The following is a 17924-nucleotide window of genomic DNA, read 5'->3' as shown; positions in this document are numbered from 1 at the left end:
GTATTACTATTCCTTTGTATACTGTTTAGTAGAAACTCAGCATGATAAAAGTAATCTGAAAATTGGGATACTGTAATGTCTTTGGTTTACAAAGTCAGGAGATTTCGGAGGTTCGACTTTGCGATCATTTAATGTTCTCTAATCAGAAAGTAATGCTTGCAGGGTGCTGCAATTCACATGAACCTAAATCACACCCATTCATACACATGATACAGATAGTGCTCAGACACTGGTCGTGGGGAAAGCCTTTTACCAATTTGACTGAAGTCTTTTGTAATCACTAAAACTTAGTGTTTGTAACCATGGACAAAGAGGACTATCGTTAATAAGACCTCTTTTTTTTGACTCAGCTAATTCCTTTAAAAACTCAAACTCTTGTACTGTTTGTTATTTTGTTAACCTTATTTATTTTTGAGAGAGAGCACAAAGAGCAGCAGCAGGGGAGGGGCAAAGACTGAGGGAGAGGGAGAATCCCAAGCAAGCTTCACACTGTCAGCACAGAGCCCCACAGGGGCCACAATCAAGAGTTGGATGCTCAACCAACTGAGCCACTCAAGCACCCCTGTACTGTTCGCTAAATTTTTATGTTGTTAATAAGGATCCAACTTTTCACTGTGATTTCCACATCTTTTTCAATTCTAAGTTATGTTTTCCTCTACAAGTTCAGCACAACTGTACCTAAGTACAAACAATGATGTTAGTTTGGGAACTTTTTATAATTCTGTAATTTACCTGCTAACCTAAGTTCACATCAACTTACATTATTAGTCAAGACGTAGCTAGTACTTGTCCACTGTCATTGTGCACTGAGGGAAGCGTTCTCTCTCAGTGGAGTCCTGTCACAGAGCTTAGAAAAGACATAAATAGTTTTTTTTTCCCCCAGTGGCTTAATAAACTTGAAAAAAAAGGAGAAATCTTTCATTAGGAATCTTGAAAGAAGCTGTTAATAACCACTTGTCATCAGGATTAGCGACCTCAAGCTGGATAAAAATTGATGGTGGGACTCTGTACCTTCTGTGCTCTGCTGCTTGGATCATGTATTAGCATTGGCACCTGATTAACTCTCAAAACCATCTCCTCTGATTAACTCCCAAGACTTCTTTTATATTATCAGTACTGATTTCCTGAAATCTGTCCTAAAAGACTGTCCTTAATTCTCTCCCACTGCCTGCAAAATTTCCCCTCTTTATGCTGGAAAAATGTTTGGCCTTTACTCTATTTATACTTTTTTGGCTTGATCTTTCACAAACACTGGCTGGAGACTTCCATATTTGGTGAAGAGGGAATAAGTGATTACTCTGAAACTTTTTTTCTGTTTTAAGTGCTTTCTGTATTTGGAACAAGGTATGTGAGCCTTCTCAGTACTGACTCTTGCTGTTACAATAACCGAATGAATTTCCTTAGAACTTATCTTTCCCTTAAATTACCTTCGAGGTTGTTTTCAGTCTATGCTAATACTTGGCTGTGTATTAGGAAAAAATGCTTGCTTTAAAGTTTAAATTGTGAATGTTATGATAAGGGGAAATACCAATATAGAAAAGATAATATATTCTAAATGGAATTTTAGAGAATTTTTAATAATTGATTTAAAACCCATACATCAGCTTATATTAGATTTAAACAATTGATTACAAATCTGTTTTAAGTGAAAGCGCTATATACGTCTATTATCGTATTTTATTCTCTAGGGTACATATACTATTTTCCTGCCATATGAATCAGCTTCATTCTAGGACAATGCTCTGTAAAAATCAAACAAACACAAAATCTAAATTTCAATGACTTGTAAGAAAAAACATTTTTTTCTTATTCCAGAGTCTCTTTCGATCTTTTGTATTGGCTTTAGCTCCACGTAAGAATCTCTCTCTTTGGGAACATAGTCTATTTGAAGCATGAGTTTCTACTGTCAAAGGAAGGAAGAGCCAGAGAAGTGAAAAAACACATCATGATGCTTAAATTCCTGTCTCAGAACTGACACACTGTTATATTTGTTCTTGTTCTATTGGACAAGGCAAGTCATACGATGAAGTCTACATCTGTGAGGTGGAATTACACCTACGTGATCCATGGCATGCAGGGAGAGGGAAGAATGAATCTTGAGCAAATAATGCAATTTGCCAATTTGCCCACCAACTTTTAATGCAATTAAATGTATAGTTAGTAAATATAGTAATTGTCTGTATTGAGTCTTGTTTTGTAATAAGTCCTTAAGACTGTGCTTGATGCATTATACAATACCTCATGAAAACAAAAGTCAGAGTTTGTTACTATGATTATTTCCATTTTACAGACTTAAAAGCTGAGGCCTGGTGTTGCTTACGAGATATTAAATGCTGGGTAGTACATGATCAAGTCAAGCAACTTAGGCCCAGTACCCATATGGGTTAGTTTGAATTACTCAAAAAGCTCACTCAAATAAGTACGAGTGCAGGTAGTTCATTTGGAAAGTGATCCCTGGTGGCATAAGGGAAGGACATGGGAAATGAGCCAAGGAAGGGAAAATAGACAATAGTGGTGTTACTCTGGGCCATTTTGAGTTCAATATTCCAGGTACTCCTTGAGGAGCCTTCAAGAATGTGCCCAACACTTGTTCCACTGGGCTTTTTAATCCATCGATTTCTCTCCCTCATTTACTGAGGATTGTACCTAGGGAAATTAAATCTCTGTCACTTCTTGGCTGCCCCACAGATGGGCTTACCACATTCCCCTAGATCTGGAAAAAGCCTTCTTGCAAAGAAGTAGAAATGTGGACGCTTTAGGTGGGAAATCTTCAGCATCACAGAATCTGTGCACAGTTATGGGTACACTCAGTGTTGGGCCAGGGAAATAAAGCACGAGGCATTAACTCTATCTACCATTTTCTTAATCTTTACTTCATAGTGCAAGTTTAGCAAATATATCTTGTGATTTAAATACTTGTTTATAATACACCAAAAAAAGGACTCTGTGTTTGAGCCTTTGTCTGTTTATAAAGCATCTCATTGACATAGACCTTTGGAAGTGACTGTTGTGCACTTTGGCTGATTGTTTTACTTTTTATTTGAAAAAGGCTATTTTACAATCCAATAAAGTAAGTGTGCGCACACACACACACACACACACAAACCACAAAATAATGTGCTTTTAATTTTTTAGTAGAGAAAGTTAATACTTTAAAATTTTTTAAAGTTGTTATTCATTTTTGAGAGAGACAGAGCGCCGGCAGGGATGGGGCAGAGAGAGAGGGAGACACAGAATCCAAAGCAGGCTCCAGGCTCTGAGCCGTCAGCACAGAGCCTGACATGGGACTCGAACCTGCAACTGTGAGATTATGACCTGAGCCAAACTTGGATGCTTAACTGACTAAGCCACCCAGGTGCCCCAAGAAAGTTAATATTTTAAAAGTCAAATTGACTATACTGAGGTATGGAAACAGGTATCTGGTTAGTGTGTATACCAGGATCCAAGTGTTTAATTTCACCTCCACATTATATCAGAGACATTGGGATCTTATTTTTATTGATTCTACCATAATTAATCCAGTGTTATTATTTTTTTACAAACATAAGTTGCCTTTTTCCACAAAAATAAGTAGTGACACACTACTAAAGTATATTTCAGGTGTGCATACTAATTAATGGTAACCTATTTTTACCAATAACAAGTTTACGCCCACACAGTCATGTTCAAACAAGATGAGATATTTGAAATCACTTTATAAATTATAATGCATATCAGAAATATTCATTGTTCACCACGACCCAGAAATTGTACTACTAGGTACTTACACAAGGGATACAGGTATGCTGTTTTGAAAGGACACTTGCACCCCATTGTTTATAGCAGCACTATCTGCAATAGCCAAAGTATGGGAAGAGCCCACATGTCCATCAGTGGACAAATGGATAAAGGAGATGTGGTATATATGCACAGTAGGGTATTACTTGGCAGTCAAAATAATGAAATCTTGCCATTTTCAACTACGCGGATGGAACTGGAGGATGTTATGCTAAGTGAAATCAGTCAGAGAAAGACAAATATCATACGACTTTACTCATGAGGATGTGAAGACACAGAACAGATGAACACAAGGGAAGGGAAGCAAAAATAATATAAAAACAGGGAGGGGGACAAAACCTAAGAGACTCTTAAATATGGAGAACAGAGGGTTATTGGAGGGGTTTTGGGAGGGGGAATGGGCCAAATGGGTAAGGGGCATTAAAGAATCTACTCCTAAATCATTGTGGCATTATATGCTAACTAATTTGTATGTAAATTAAAAAAAAATAAAACTAAAATTAAAACAGAAGAAAGAAATAAAGAAAAAATAAAATTAAAAAATTAAAAAAAGAAATATTCATTGTTCTCATTATTGCTAAACACAGATTTCATTTTTCTGGGCCTGAAGAGATATAATTTGTACTAATACCATTTCATATTTTTTTTTCTTGAGCTTTCAAATCAAGAGGAGTCTACTTGCTATAAATTTATAAATGATATTTAAAAAATCCTACCAATTGTTAATATGTATGCCACCTGGAAATTGTGTGTCTTGTACAAGATAATGCAATTTATACAGATGGCCCATAAGAAGTAGTGGTATATCTACAAAAACGGTTTATAGGTTTTCTTGGGGCCCCTGCATGGATCAGTTGGTTAAACATCCGACTCTTCATTTGGGCTCAGGTGACAATCCTGGGGTCTTGGGATCCAGTCCTGTGTTGGGCTTTGTGCTGGGCATGGAGCCTGCTTAGGATTCTCTCCCTCCCTCTCTCTCTTTGTCCCTGTTCAGCTTGCACTCCCTAGCTGAAAAAAATATATAGTAAAAAAAAAAGGTTTACAGGTTTTCTATTTTTTTTTATGTTTATTTTTGAGAGTGAGAGAGAGAGACAGAGTGTGAACAGGGGAGGGACAGAGAGAGAGAGAGAGACAGAATCCGAAGTAGGATCCAGGCTCTGAGCTGTCAGCACAGAGCCCGACCGGGGCTTGAACTCACAAACTGCGAGATCATGACCTGAGCCAAAGTGAGACGCTCAACCGACTGAGCCACCCAGGCGCCCCTCTGTCTTTATTTACAATTTTCAGTTTTAATATGTGTCATAAATCTCTCACATTTAGCTTTAACAATTCTGTACCAGTATTTTTATTCCCATGATGCAGATGGACACAATGTGACACAGAGGGATTAAGTAACTTGCCTAAGGTCATAGACCTAGTGAGAAGTGGAGCTGGGGTGTGAACCCAGTCTATTTGATGCTGGAAGGGATGTATTTAATCACTGACCAGTGCTGTATCTGATACATATTCTTAGCATGGAATTTGAAAGGAACAATAATGAACCATTCGTACCATATGCTATGTGGCGCTCTGTTTTCTAAGTCATGCTACCTCCTACCTTTTCATACACTCTTGGAGTTCTGATTTGTCTTCCATTTTAATGATACTTCTTCCTCAGTGGTATGGTGCTCTATTTCATGATAACTTCTGTAACCATACAAAAACAATATTTCTACAATTCTTGCATTGTGTTTTTCATACATTTGGTGTTATGATTATTTCTATGAACATACAATTGTGTGATTGTATAAGGTTCTAGTCATAATGCCGATTTGTTAATATAGCATAAATTCTATGATTAAGTGGCAGGGGATGGGAGGGAACTTTTATCCAATATGAGCCGACACAGCTGTTCAAATTATTTTCTGGGTCCATCACCTCCCCACAATACAGAGCAATTGACCTCTATGAGAAAGAAGCAGCATTTGCAGGGGAGGTAAAGGGTCAGACAGGTCATCCATAGCATTTTACATTGTGCTAAGAGTCATGACAGTCATGCAAGATACAGTGAAGGGCAATTTCACCATATTCCAGAGTGTAATTTACCCAGAAAAATCAAGGGAGATTTTTTTTGCAAGAAATATTATCTATTCCTATTTTGTATTCCATATAGTGATGAAAATAAATACTTGAGACCCAAGGACAAATTTTAGGAGAAGATACTGAAAAGTGATTTTATACAGAGCAGGTGCTCAGTGCATATTTTTGGAAATGAATTGATGATTAAGACAAAGGTTTATAGTTAACAGAGCAGTTTAAGCAATATGGTGAAGTGCAGGGAAAACACGTTGGCCTGGGACTTCGTAGATTTGTGGTTTAATTATGGTATTGATTAATCATTTGATTTATTCAACCAGTTCTTATTAAGTATCTGTTTCTGCCTGAATACACCGTATTGGGTGTCAGGAGTTACGAAGACATAGTAGTCCTACTGTCTAAGTGCGTTTACATACAGAAGTAATAGGTGGTATGTGGGCTCCATTATAGAAGAGAGTAAAATATTTGTATGTATATGTATGTACACACACGTGCATGATAATAATAGAGTTTAACAAATGCTGAAGTGTTTGTGTGTATCAGAAGAATTGATGAGTTCTTCCATAGACAGAAGGGTGATTGTGAAAAGTTTCACATTTGAACCTGATCTTAAGGCTGAGAGTTTTCAGGGACTCCTGGGTGGCTCAGTTGGTTAAGTATCCTACCTCAGCTCAATTCATGATCCCATGGCCCATGAGTTCGAGCCCCACGTTGGGCTCTTGGGTTCTGTGCTGACAGCTCAGAGCCTGGAGCCTGCTTCTGATTCTGTATCTTTGTCTTTGCTTTTCTTTCTCTCCCCCCCGCCCACCAAAAAAACCAAATAAATGTTAAAAAAAAAGAGTTTTCAAGTCACATTCCTGGGACTCCATAAGCAAAGGACTCAAGTAAGAAAGTGTGTAGCTTGTTCATCGAGACTTTTGGTTTGTGCGACTAGCGTAGACCTGGTAGGTATGTGGGTAGAGGCATAAGGAGTATTTGTGAGTGCCGATAGGCATGATGGATATTAACTTTATAAAAGTATTTGGAGTCAAACTATAAGGGCCCTTATTTGCCCTTCTAAATAATCTGGCCTTTAACCTTAGGGCAAGCATTTCTAAAACTTAAATAATGACTCAAGAGTTGCTTATTTGGTTCCTAGATAGATGATGAAGCCATTCATTGACAGGAAGAGTAGGATAATGTGACTTTATTTGGGAAGATGAATGATATTGCTAAGGTACCTACAGGACATCTAAGTGGAGGTATTAACTTGAGTCAGCTCTGTCAGTGTCAAACTCAGGACATTAATCTAGATGAAAAAAAAAGATTTAGATATCAGTGTCATCAGTATCAATGTGGTGGTTGAGGTGAGGTAAGAAGTCACTTTGTTTAGGGAGAATAAATGTAATAGACCAAGATAAGAAGAGATGAAGAATAGATAGGACCCTGGGGGAATGCCAGCATTTCAAGGGTGAATGGCAGAGAAGTCAGTGAAATGGATTAGGGGATTGCTCTTGTGTTGGGAGGAGAAAGAAAGACAGTGATGTTTTGGAAGATCAGAAAGTTTGTGCACTCTTTCTAGTAACATCATTCATTCTAGGGGCTTCACTTACCACATGCCAATTGGCTTGAATCTCCCAAATCTTTACCTTCAGCTCAGATTTATCTCTTGCACTTGAGGCTCTTAAATTCAGTGGCCTACTGTATGTATCTTTCTTTTTGTCTGAAACATCCAAAAGGCAATATTTCCCAATTCTTCCTGGGACTTCAGAATTCCAGTTTCAGTAGTATCATTGTCTGTAACTCTCCCAAATCCCCTACCTCCACCTATAATTAATAACTAGTTCTTATCAGTAATACCTATTAAACATATTTTACCTGCATTTACCTTTCTCTAGTCCCACTGCAATTCACCAGTACAGGGCCTGGATTATAATGATAATTGTATGGACTATAATTATATGGATTCTTACATGGATTAGAATTATAATCAGCTAGTTGGTCTTCTTGTTTCCAGTCTTAACACTCCCAATATATTTTCCATAATGTGAAATTCATTTTTAAAACACAAACCAGTGGTACCTGGCTGGCTCAGCCAGTCGAGCATGTGACTCTTGATCTTCGGGTTGTAAATTCAAACCCCATAGTGGGTGTAGAGATTACTCAAAATCTTTAAAATATATATATATATATATATATATATATATATATATATATATATTATATATATATTATATATATATAATATATATATATATATATATATAATATATATATAATTTTGTCATTTCCAAACTTGAATTTCCTTTGGTTTCTGTCTTCTGGCTAAAATTTAAGTCTCTTCGTAATTTGGCTAATAATTAGTTTTCTTTTTTCTAAAGTCATCTTGGCCACGTTTGTCCTTCTCCTCATCCTTCTCTTGTTCCATGAACAGACCATACTCCTCTCACATCCTGATAGTTGTGCCTGATCTTTTTATTATCTGGGGTTCTTTTTACCTTTTATACTTGTATATTCTTAATTAACTTTCAGAACGCAGCTCACACTTCATTAAGGAAGCATTGGATTTGTCAAGTTAGGTTGCTTTCTGTATACTTTTTTTCTTTTTTGAGAGAAAGAGACATAGGCAGTATGAGCAGGGGAGGGGCAGAGAGAGAGGGAGACAGAGAATCCCAAGCAGACTCTGCACTACCAGTGTGGAGCCCGACCTGGGTCTCAAACTCCAGAAACCATGGGATCATGACCTGAGCCAAAACCAACAGTTGGACGCTTAACAGACTGAGCCACCCAGGCACCTCTCTATATACTTTTGACAAAACCCTGTATTTTCTTTATCAGAGAACTTACCCATGTATCGACAATCTATTTGTTTTGTGTGTGTCTGTTTCTCTCACTGTGCTGTAAAGGCAAAAGGGTCGGAACCTTATCTTTTATACACTTGTATTTATGTCACCTTGTAGGTATCAGTATATGTTTGTCACTTGTCCTACTACCCTTCAAGAGGAAATGTTATGCAATAGTTTGCTATTGGTGCTCTCAAAATTATCATGCATTTAGCAATTTAAAATAATACCTGTTTATTATCTGAAAGTTCTTCAGATCTGAAGTCTGAAATTGACCTCACTGCACTAAACTTAAGGGCCAGCAGTGTTCTGTGCCTTCTGGAGACTTCAGGGAAGAATCCATTTCCTATCTTTTCCTTTTGCAGAGGCTGCCCGCAGTCTTGGTCTCATGGCCTTCTTCAGTCCTCAAAACCAACAACTTTGGCCCAAGTTCTTCTCATGCTTCCTTCTCTCTCTGGTCCTCCCTTGTAGGCTGCCCTTGATTACCCAATATAGGCGCCCTATCCAAAATTACCTGATTGCCAAATCTAATTCCATCTGCAACCTTAATTCTCTTTGCTGTAACGAAGAGTTTTAAAGTACTTCAGCTCATTTTAAAAACAAATGAGTTTTAACAAAACTTCTTCAGAGATTTTGGGGAGTGGGACATGAACCTCTTAAGGGAGGACCGTTTTTCTGTACACCACAGGTTAATAGAATTAATATCTGCAAAGAACAAAAGAAGAGGTCTGAAAAGTAAATTTGGTCTTCATTAACTTAAAACACCTTTATTGAGCACTAACTGTGTAACACATTCTGTGCTAAGTGCTGGGGATACAGTTACAATGTATATAGTCGCTGTCTTGGAAATCAGAAAGGATATAGGTGATATTAGTAACAACCCGTGTAGGGTGACGATAGTGAAAACTGCATTACATTGACTGTAGTGTGAGTGGGAAATACGGAAACCTTTTTGACACTTACTGGTTTTCTCTTCTTTGGGTAGTAATTTAATTATTTTAGACCTCCTCATTATAAAATGACCACAAATGTCACCTTCGGCCCTAACATTCTGTAATCCTATGATCAAAAGCTATTACTCAGATTTAATGGAAAGCATTTTTCATGCCATTCTCCATTCTACTGTCTTCCACTTTGCATTGCCATTCTGTGGTATTAATAACGTGGTAAATCCATTTTCTAAATATGTCCTGAGTTTTGGGCCTTCCTTCATAATGTTCCACAGTATCATGTAACCTTATCTAATGTTTACCATTAATCTTCCACATTTCTCATTTCCCTTTTTCTCATTTTTGGTGGAAGCAGAGAATAGAGACCATAATACCTCTTCCATGTAACTTAATTGTCCTCTATTTAAAGTGAAATAAACTCATATCCCTTTGTATTTCTTCACCATATGTATTTCTAAACTGTTAACAACTCCAATATGCCCTTCTAGTTCTAAACTTGTATTTTCTGGGTCATGTAAGTGATGAGGATTTTCACTTAACATACTAATACCCCAAAGAAATATTATTTTAAAAAATGTATTTCTCGCACAGGTTATGATTAACTTCCCTGTGTAATGAGGATAATTTGTGGTATGTATGTAACTGAGTTTTTTGCTTGCTTTGGTTTTTAATTGCTTCTGCTCACATTGTCTTATCTGATCCCATGATCTCCCTCCCACCTTCCTTTATAATTTCATCCCATGCTCTTCCCTTCTTCAGAGTTCAGAGTACGACAAAATGGAGTTAAATATAATGAAGAGCATGCCTTTTTTTATTTGAGTATAGTTGGCATGCGTTATTCCATTAGTGTCAGGTGTACATTGTAGTAATTTGACAAGTTTATACATTATGCTATGTTGACCACAAGTGTAGCTACCGTCTGTCCAGTTACATGACTAGTATGATATCATTGACTCTATTCCTCAAGCTCTGTTTTTTATTCCTGTGGCTTACTTATTCCATAACTGTAGGCTTGTATCCCCTGCTCCCCTTCACCCATTTTGCCCAGCCTCCTCCCCTCTGGCAGCCATCAGTTTGTTTTCTGTATTTATAGTTTTCATCCTGCTTTTTGTTTGTTCATTTTTTTAGGTAACATTTATGAGTGGAATCATAGGGTATTTGTCTTTCTTAGTCTGACTGACTTCACTGGGTATAATATCATCCAGGTCCATGCATGTTGTTTCAGATGGCACTATTTCATCCTTCTTATGGGTATGTAATATTCCACTGCATATATATACCACATTTCCAGCATCCGTTTGTCTTTTGATGGACATTTATGCTGCTTCCATGTCTTAGCTATCGTAAATGATGCTACAATAAACATAGAGGTGCGTATATCTTTTCAAGTTAGTATTTGTTTTCCCTGGGTACATGCCCAGTAATGGAATTGTTGGATTGTATGGTATTTCTTTTTTTTAATTTTTGAGGAACCTCCATAGTGTTTTTCCACAGTAGCTGTATGAATTTACGTTCCTACCAACAGTGCACAAGGGTTCCTTTTCTCCACATCCTCGCCAATACTTGTTTCTTGTCATCTTGATTTTAGCCATTCTAATAGTCATGAGGTGATAGCTCATTGTGGTTGTTGTTTTTAAGTTTATTTATTTATTTTGAGAGAGCACAAACAGGTGAGGGGCAGAGAAAAGGGGGGACAGAATCCCAAGCAGGCTCCGCACCCTAAGTGCAGAGCCTGACGTGGGGCTTAAACCCATGAACCACGAGGTAGTGACCTGGGCTGAGTTTCAACCAACTGAGCCACCCAGATGCCCCTCTCATTGTGGTTTTGGTTTGCATTTCTCTAATCATGAGTGAAACCACCAGCAAAATAAAATGACAACCCACTGAATGGGAACAGGTACTTGCAAATGGCATCTGTGATAAGGGGTTAATATCCAAAATATATAAAGAATTCATACCACTCAACACCAAAAAACCCAGATCAATCCAATTAAAAAAAGGGCAGAGGATCTGAGTAGACATTTTTTCCAAAGAAAGACATGCACATGGTCAACAAACATATGAAAAGATGCTCAGCATCACTAATCAAAAGTGCATGCCCTTTTAGTGTCTTCTCTTTCTGCTTTTGCCCTTGCGTTCTCCTTCTAAAGATTTATCTTTACCTGTGAAACTTTTTTCTTTCCCTTTTATTATTATTTTTTTTTGCTCATTCAGCTAGATTCAACCTAGCTATCAACTTCTAGAAAATGTCTTCCCTAACATTCATATGGCTGCGTATCCCTTTCTGTCTGTGTTTCTTTAATATCCTTTGAATATATGTATCGTTGTTTATATAAAATGTTTAATATTTATATATCATTTGTCTGTATTCTACGAGGTTGTGGACTTCGGTAAAAACTGAGTTCTGTTTATCTTCTCAGAAACCACTACAATGACCAACAGATGCTAAGTATTCTTTAAGTAATTAGTTTTTGTAGATATTCTATAAATTCCTACACAAATAAATGATTTCATTATATCTGAAAATCAGCTCTCTGAGTTAAAAGGCAGTTAATGCCTTTATTTCACAGATAAAAGAGACTGAGGTCTGGCATCTCTAAGGCCGCCATTCTCGTAAGTCCTGCACTGGGACTGGAAGCCACTTCCCCTGATTTAATGTTCTCTCACTTTGCAGACTTTATTTTTGTGCAGTAACTCTTGTGAATCATGAATCTTGCAATTTAATTATCTCACATTTATAGGCGACTGAGGGTCTCAAGAATATAAAAGTTAATAATAGGGCAAAAGGTCATTGCAGTAATCCTAGAAAATATGAAGAACCAGATTTATTGGGTAAAAAACAACTTTATTGGAAAGGGTTAATTAATTCTGAGATGAAATACAATTTTTATGTCATGGTAGAAAGCTAATTTTATATGAGTTTTCCCTATAGAGAGAAGAAAATAAAATGTTGGTCACTTTTTGGAATTTATGAAGCAGTAGTTCCTCACTCCTTGACACCTCCAGGGAACAGTTTTCAACTAAATTGTTCTGAGAAAGATTTTGTTCTTTGCCTCTCACATTAATATACTCAGGCATATTTTCATTAGTAAAAGAAAGCCAGTTTAAAAAAAAACCCTAGAGAAAACAAAATAGAATATGTGCTTCTTGAAATGACTAAACAGCAGTATATAATTACTTCCTAGTAAAACAAATATCATTCTTTTCTCATCCTCTTTGTTGTTGATTTCACATTCATATCTTACTATAGACTGTGTGTCTATAATTACATATATGTTTTAAGTACCGAAATAATCTCTAAGATCTATAGCAATTTATCTTATATGTATGTTTATGTATATCAACTTCAGATTAACTATGGATATGTAACTGTGCTTAAAATGATCAACTTCAAAAATTTTTTTTAAGTTTATTTATTTTTGAGAGAGAGAGAGTGAGAAAGCAGAAGCAGAGGAGTCGAGAGAGACAGAGACCAAAGATTCAAAACACCCTCTGCACTGATAGCCCTAAATCAGCACTGGAACTCATGAACCATAAGATCATGACCTGAGCAGAAATCAGACACTTAAACAATTGAGCCACCCAGGCACCCCTGAAATGATCAACTTTTAAGTTATATGAGAAATACCAGTGGAAATGGATAGATTTAAATATATAAAAGTAGGGGCGCCTGGGTGGCTCAGTCGGTTAAGCATCCGACTTCGGCTCAGGTCATGATCTCATGGTTTGTGACTTCGAGCCCCGCGTCGGGCTTTGTGCTGATGGCTCAGAGCCTGGAGCCTGCTTCCGATTCTGTGTCTCCCTCTCTCTCTGACCCTCCCCCGTTCGTGCTCTGTCTCTCTCTGTCTCAAAAATAAATAAACATTAAAAAAAATTAAAAAAAAATAAATATATAAAAGTATAAATTTTTGGCGTAATAAAAATGAAATGAAAATGAAAAGAAATATGGCCACTTGGGAATATATATTCATTCACTGACTGAGAGTAAGTAGCTTAATTTATGACTGTGATTCTTAACTTGGAATTCATGATAATAGGAATCTTCTACAGGGAGGTCAGTGGACCCTGTGAAACTGTATGTAAATATGTCTGTATAGGCATTTTTTAATGTAGAGAATGATCATTATTTTTATCAGGTAGTCAAATGGAGTCCACAACTTGAAATGTTTAAGAACTAGTGATTTATTAGCTCATTCCAGTTAATTTTAAAATATCAAGTGTTCAATAGATTCATGAGGAGAGGATATAAACAAATATTTTGATAAATGTAGAAACATGTAGAAGAAGTTTCTAAAACACGTCCTACTAAATTAGGTTCTCATTAACATGAGCATCAACTATCTCCTTATATCTAAAGAAGTAGCAGTTGCTTTAAAAATAAAAGTACCAAAGCGTCTATCAGCAGCATAACCTCATTCTTTCTAGTACCACTAAAAATTGGTATGACCACTGGTAAGGTAATATGACAATATTTAGTAAAAGCCATAAAAGTTTTTTTTTTTTTAATATTGATCCGTTAATTTATTCTGGGGGCAATTATATACCAGAAACTGAAAGAGAAAACATGAAGATGTTCATTGTGGTGGAATCTCTAATAGCAAACAAAAGGAAATGGCAGCCCATATGATATTTATGATAAAATAAGTTTAAAAAGGCAGAATATTATTGTGACAATGTAAAATATATATTTATGGGGATTGTAAGATATAGACACATAACCATAGAGTGATAATTTAGTATCAATTTTAATATTAATTTTAATATTGGGGCACCTCGGTAGCTCAGTCGGCTAAGCATCCAACTCTTGGTTTTGGCTCAGTTCATGATCTCATGGTTCCTGAGTTCAAGCCCCCATTGAGCTATGTGCTGGCAGCATGGAGCCTGATTGGCATTGTCTCTCTCCCTCTCTCTCTCTGCCCCTCCCCCACCCACGTTCTCTCTCCCTCTCTCTCTTTCAAAATAAACTTTTAAAAGATATTAATTTTAGCGTTAATTAATTTAATTATCTTAAAAATGTTTCCATAATATTAATCTATGGCAAAACTTGAGCACTAAATATCAATTAGTAAGTACAGGAGCCTTATTATTTAAAATATTAACAAACAGATTATCTAACATCTTAAGGAAGGTTCATATTTCAAATCTGGATGAATCCATGTAGATGTGCAGGTTGTAGACTATAAAATTCCAGGATGTCATTCACATAGATTACAGCATACATGGAATTCCTTGGATTGTTTAAAATAGAGGCTCTGAAATCATGGTTATTTTGTATTTGTGTTAATACGTTCAACTTTTGTGACTTCAATTATCTTATGGCACTCCATATTATCTATGCAAATATAATGCGAAGTTGTTGATGTGAAAAGCCATGGACTTTGATTCAAATAATCTGTATCAGGTTCATGTCTGTGATTTACTGGCTTTATTCCTTCTGAGCTTGAATTTTTTACTGTATAAAATGGCAAATTTCATATGGATTGAGATGACATATATAAAACAGCTCTATGAACAATAAGATACTAATAAATGTTATATATTTTATAATAAAATCAGTCATAATTCACTAATAGCATATTTTTCTTGTATTAAAAACGAAGTAAACAAGAAGACCTGGTGAAGATGTTTATATGATGAAGTTCACCTTTAGTGCTGTTTACACAGGAGATGCATACTCTCTTGCACATAATATCAAGGTTTCCCTCCTGCCTTCAAGGCCTATCTACAAATCACTCTTTGTACATATAATTGAAATCAATAAAAATACTGCTTTACTACCTACTTTTCACTGAAAAGTACATGGAATAGATCTCTTCAAATGTCTTCCTATTCAGCTTCTGATGAAGGTGGTTGGGCTTGTTTTAAAACCTTAAAACGTGTGCCTTCAAATGACTCCTTTACTCTCCTGTGTCTGACGGGATTTACACGCACATAGAAGAAAAAATAGGTAGCATTGCAAGTGAAGCCATTAACTTTTAGGAAAATGGTATATGCCATTGAGACATAGATGTACTCACAAGTCTTCCTGCAGCAAGTCCATGAAATGGTGAAAAGTTTGACCGTTTGAAATGTTCTGTTAATTTGTTTTCTTATTATCAGAAGGGTAGTACTGAATTTAGGGAAGTATATTCACAAGAGGATAGATTAGTTTCAGAAACTATTGCTATTTTTATTTATCCACACTTGTCAACAAAGAAAAAACTTCCATATTGTAACCATGATTTATCATGCACTGTATAGTTAATGCTGATATTTGGCCCAATGCATAGTAGTTTGTGCGACTAATGAAAATAAGAAAAAAGGATTTTGTGATGCTAAACAAAATTTTGTCATCCCGGAAAACAGTTTTAGGTTTATTATTCATCCACTGTTATGTCATATCACTTAAGAGTATCCACTTATAGATTAATAATGTGCTTTAAAGATAAACAGATGTTCTTAGTACATGGATACGTTTGTCATAGGACAGTTGTTCTTTACAATAGACCATCTTTTTTAGGGAGAAGTAGTGGAGATTTACTGTTGAAAAAGAATATGCCAGCAAATGAGGTTATTTTGTTAGGGCATTTCAATAACGGTTCTTTTGACCCAATGTAAATAAAATGTAAAACCTCTCCATTTTAAATCTCTCTCAGATGTACTGATTTATTAAACACTAATTAACATGATTGCATTTCCAGTAATTTAAAGGTAGGCTTTGGCTTTAGAAAAGGATTTCAGTAAACCAAGATTGATTATTTTTCTGTCCATTTAACTCCATACTAATTTCCAACCTGAAGAAAAAGACATAATTTTTAAAAGCCCGAGTTCTGTGAAGCTGTTTCTTAATAATTTTCCACCGTAATCTCTTGGTATAGGAAGCCCTTGGAGATTTTTCCTTTGAGTATTTATATGTCATCCACCAAGGATATCATTTGCATTTTGATTTGAAATTTCCTGACTTTTGGATGCAAAGAGGTAGTGGAAATTTTGGAGTTGTGAGATATCCCCTCCTCTAAAGCATTTGCATGTTTATCAAATGTTTGCTGAGATCTTGGTTTGTGCAGACAGTGCCAGTTTCTGGGATGCAAAACCATGCTCCTGTAAGGGGAGGGGCTGTGCCAGGGGCCCTTATTACAAAAGAGGGGAAAATCATTTCTCTGTGGACTGGGGATGGGGGTGAGGGTGTAAGAGGAAAAGCACTGGAATAGTTTTTCAGAAGAGATAACAGATAATGGGTTCTTCTGATAATACTAGAGTATTGACTGACCATAGGATAATAAGTAGTATCTGCTTGGGCGCCTGGGTGGCTCAGTAGGTTAAGCGACCGACTCTGTCTCAGGTCGTGATCTCACAGCTCCTGAGTTTGAGCCCTGCGTTGGGCTCTTTGCTGACAGCTTGGAGCCTGGAGCCTGCTTCAGATTCTGTGTCTCCCCCTCTCTCTCTGCCCCTAGCCCACTCGCATTCTGTCTCTGTCTCAAAAATAAGTAAACATTAAAAAAAAATAGTATCTGCTTTATTCATATGAGACTACTTTTCTGTAATGCCTTTATATAATTTTGGAATGAGTATAGATTTGACCATATCCATTATTTTTCACATCTCATTTTAGTTTGGATGCCTAATACCAACATCACTTCTGTTTAACTTCATTATCAATGAATTTAATACCAACTATAAAATAACACTAATGCATAATAACTGAGAGTTATTTTGGTTGTGAAATATCATATTCAGAATTCTTAACTCTTAATCTTTTTAAAATTTTCCATTACAGATGAAAGAGAAGATGTTCAAAAGAAAACATTCACAAAATGGATAAATGCACAGTTTTCTAAGGTAAGGATATTTTGTTACTTCTCTTTTAAGATAGAATGTAAGTGATTGAATTTTCAAAATGAACTCTACCTGTGTAAATTTAAATGTCCATATTGTTTTTATCATAGTGTCATTTTGCTTTAGCTGTGCAAATGTGGGAATATTATGTTGACTTTTAATTAAGGAAAAAGCTGCAGAATATATGGTAAAGAGAAACCATTTAATTAGAGAAAATGTGTCTTTGAATCTTAATGATAATGTGAGTTTCTTTAATTACATCAGTCATCGAAGAATCATAACAGCAGTCTTCCGCCAAGTAGTTGGTATATGTCACACATTAGCAGAAGATCTGAGGGACTTTTACTGTCTGGAAGTGATTAATTTTTTGTCCCTTTTGGTCTTTACCAGCTCATGAAAAACTCGTAGAACTGCCTTGACTCTGTTTGGCCCTGTCACGTAGGGCATGTGTCAAATAATTTAAGATAAGAAGATTCTCCTCTTT

The 17924-nt window shown here is 36.3% G+C and overlaps 1 protein-coding gene across 16 annotated transcripts in view; it reads left to right on the top strand.

The window, feature by feature from the left end:
* The window catches only part of DMD (dystrophin), a 2092562-nt gene that overhangs the window by 262952 nt on the left and 1811686 nt on the right, over window positions 1-17924 (top strand). For all 16 annotated transcript variants that reach the window (XM_053201917.1, XM_053201921.1, XM_053201923.1 and 13 more), the window contains exon 2: window positions 17382-17443. In XM_053201917.1, coding sequence (XP_053057892.1) covers window positions 17382-17443 — 62 coding nt within the window. The remainder of the gene's footprint in view (window positions 1-17381; window positions 17444-17924) is intronic.

Source organism: Acinonyx jubatus, chromosome X (assembly GCF_027475565.1).
Source record: "Acinonyx jubatus isolate Ajub_Pintada_27869175 chromosome X, VMU_Ajub_asm_v1.0, whole genome shotgun sequence".
Lineage (NCBI taxonomy): Eukaryota > Metazoa > Chordata > Mammalia > Carnivora > Felidae > Acinonyx > Acinonyx jubatus.
The sequence above is the reverse complement of the archived record's forward strand: the minus strand, read 5'-3'. Positions and strand labels throughout refer to the sequence as shown.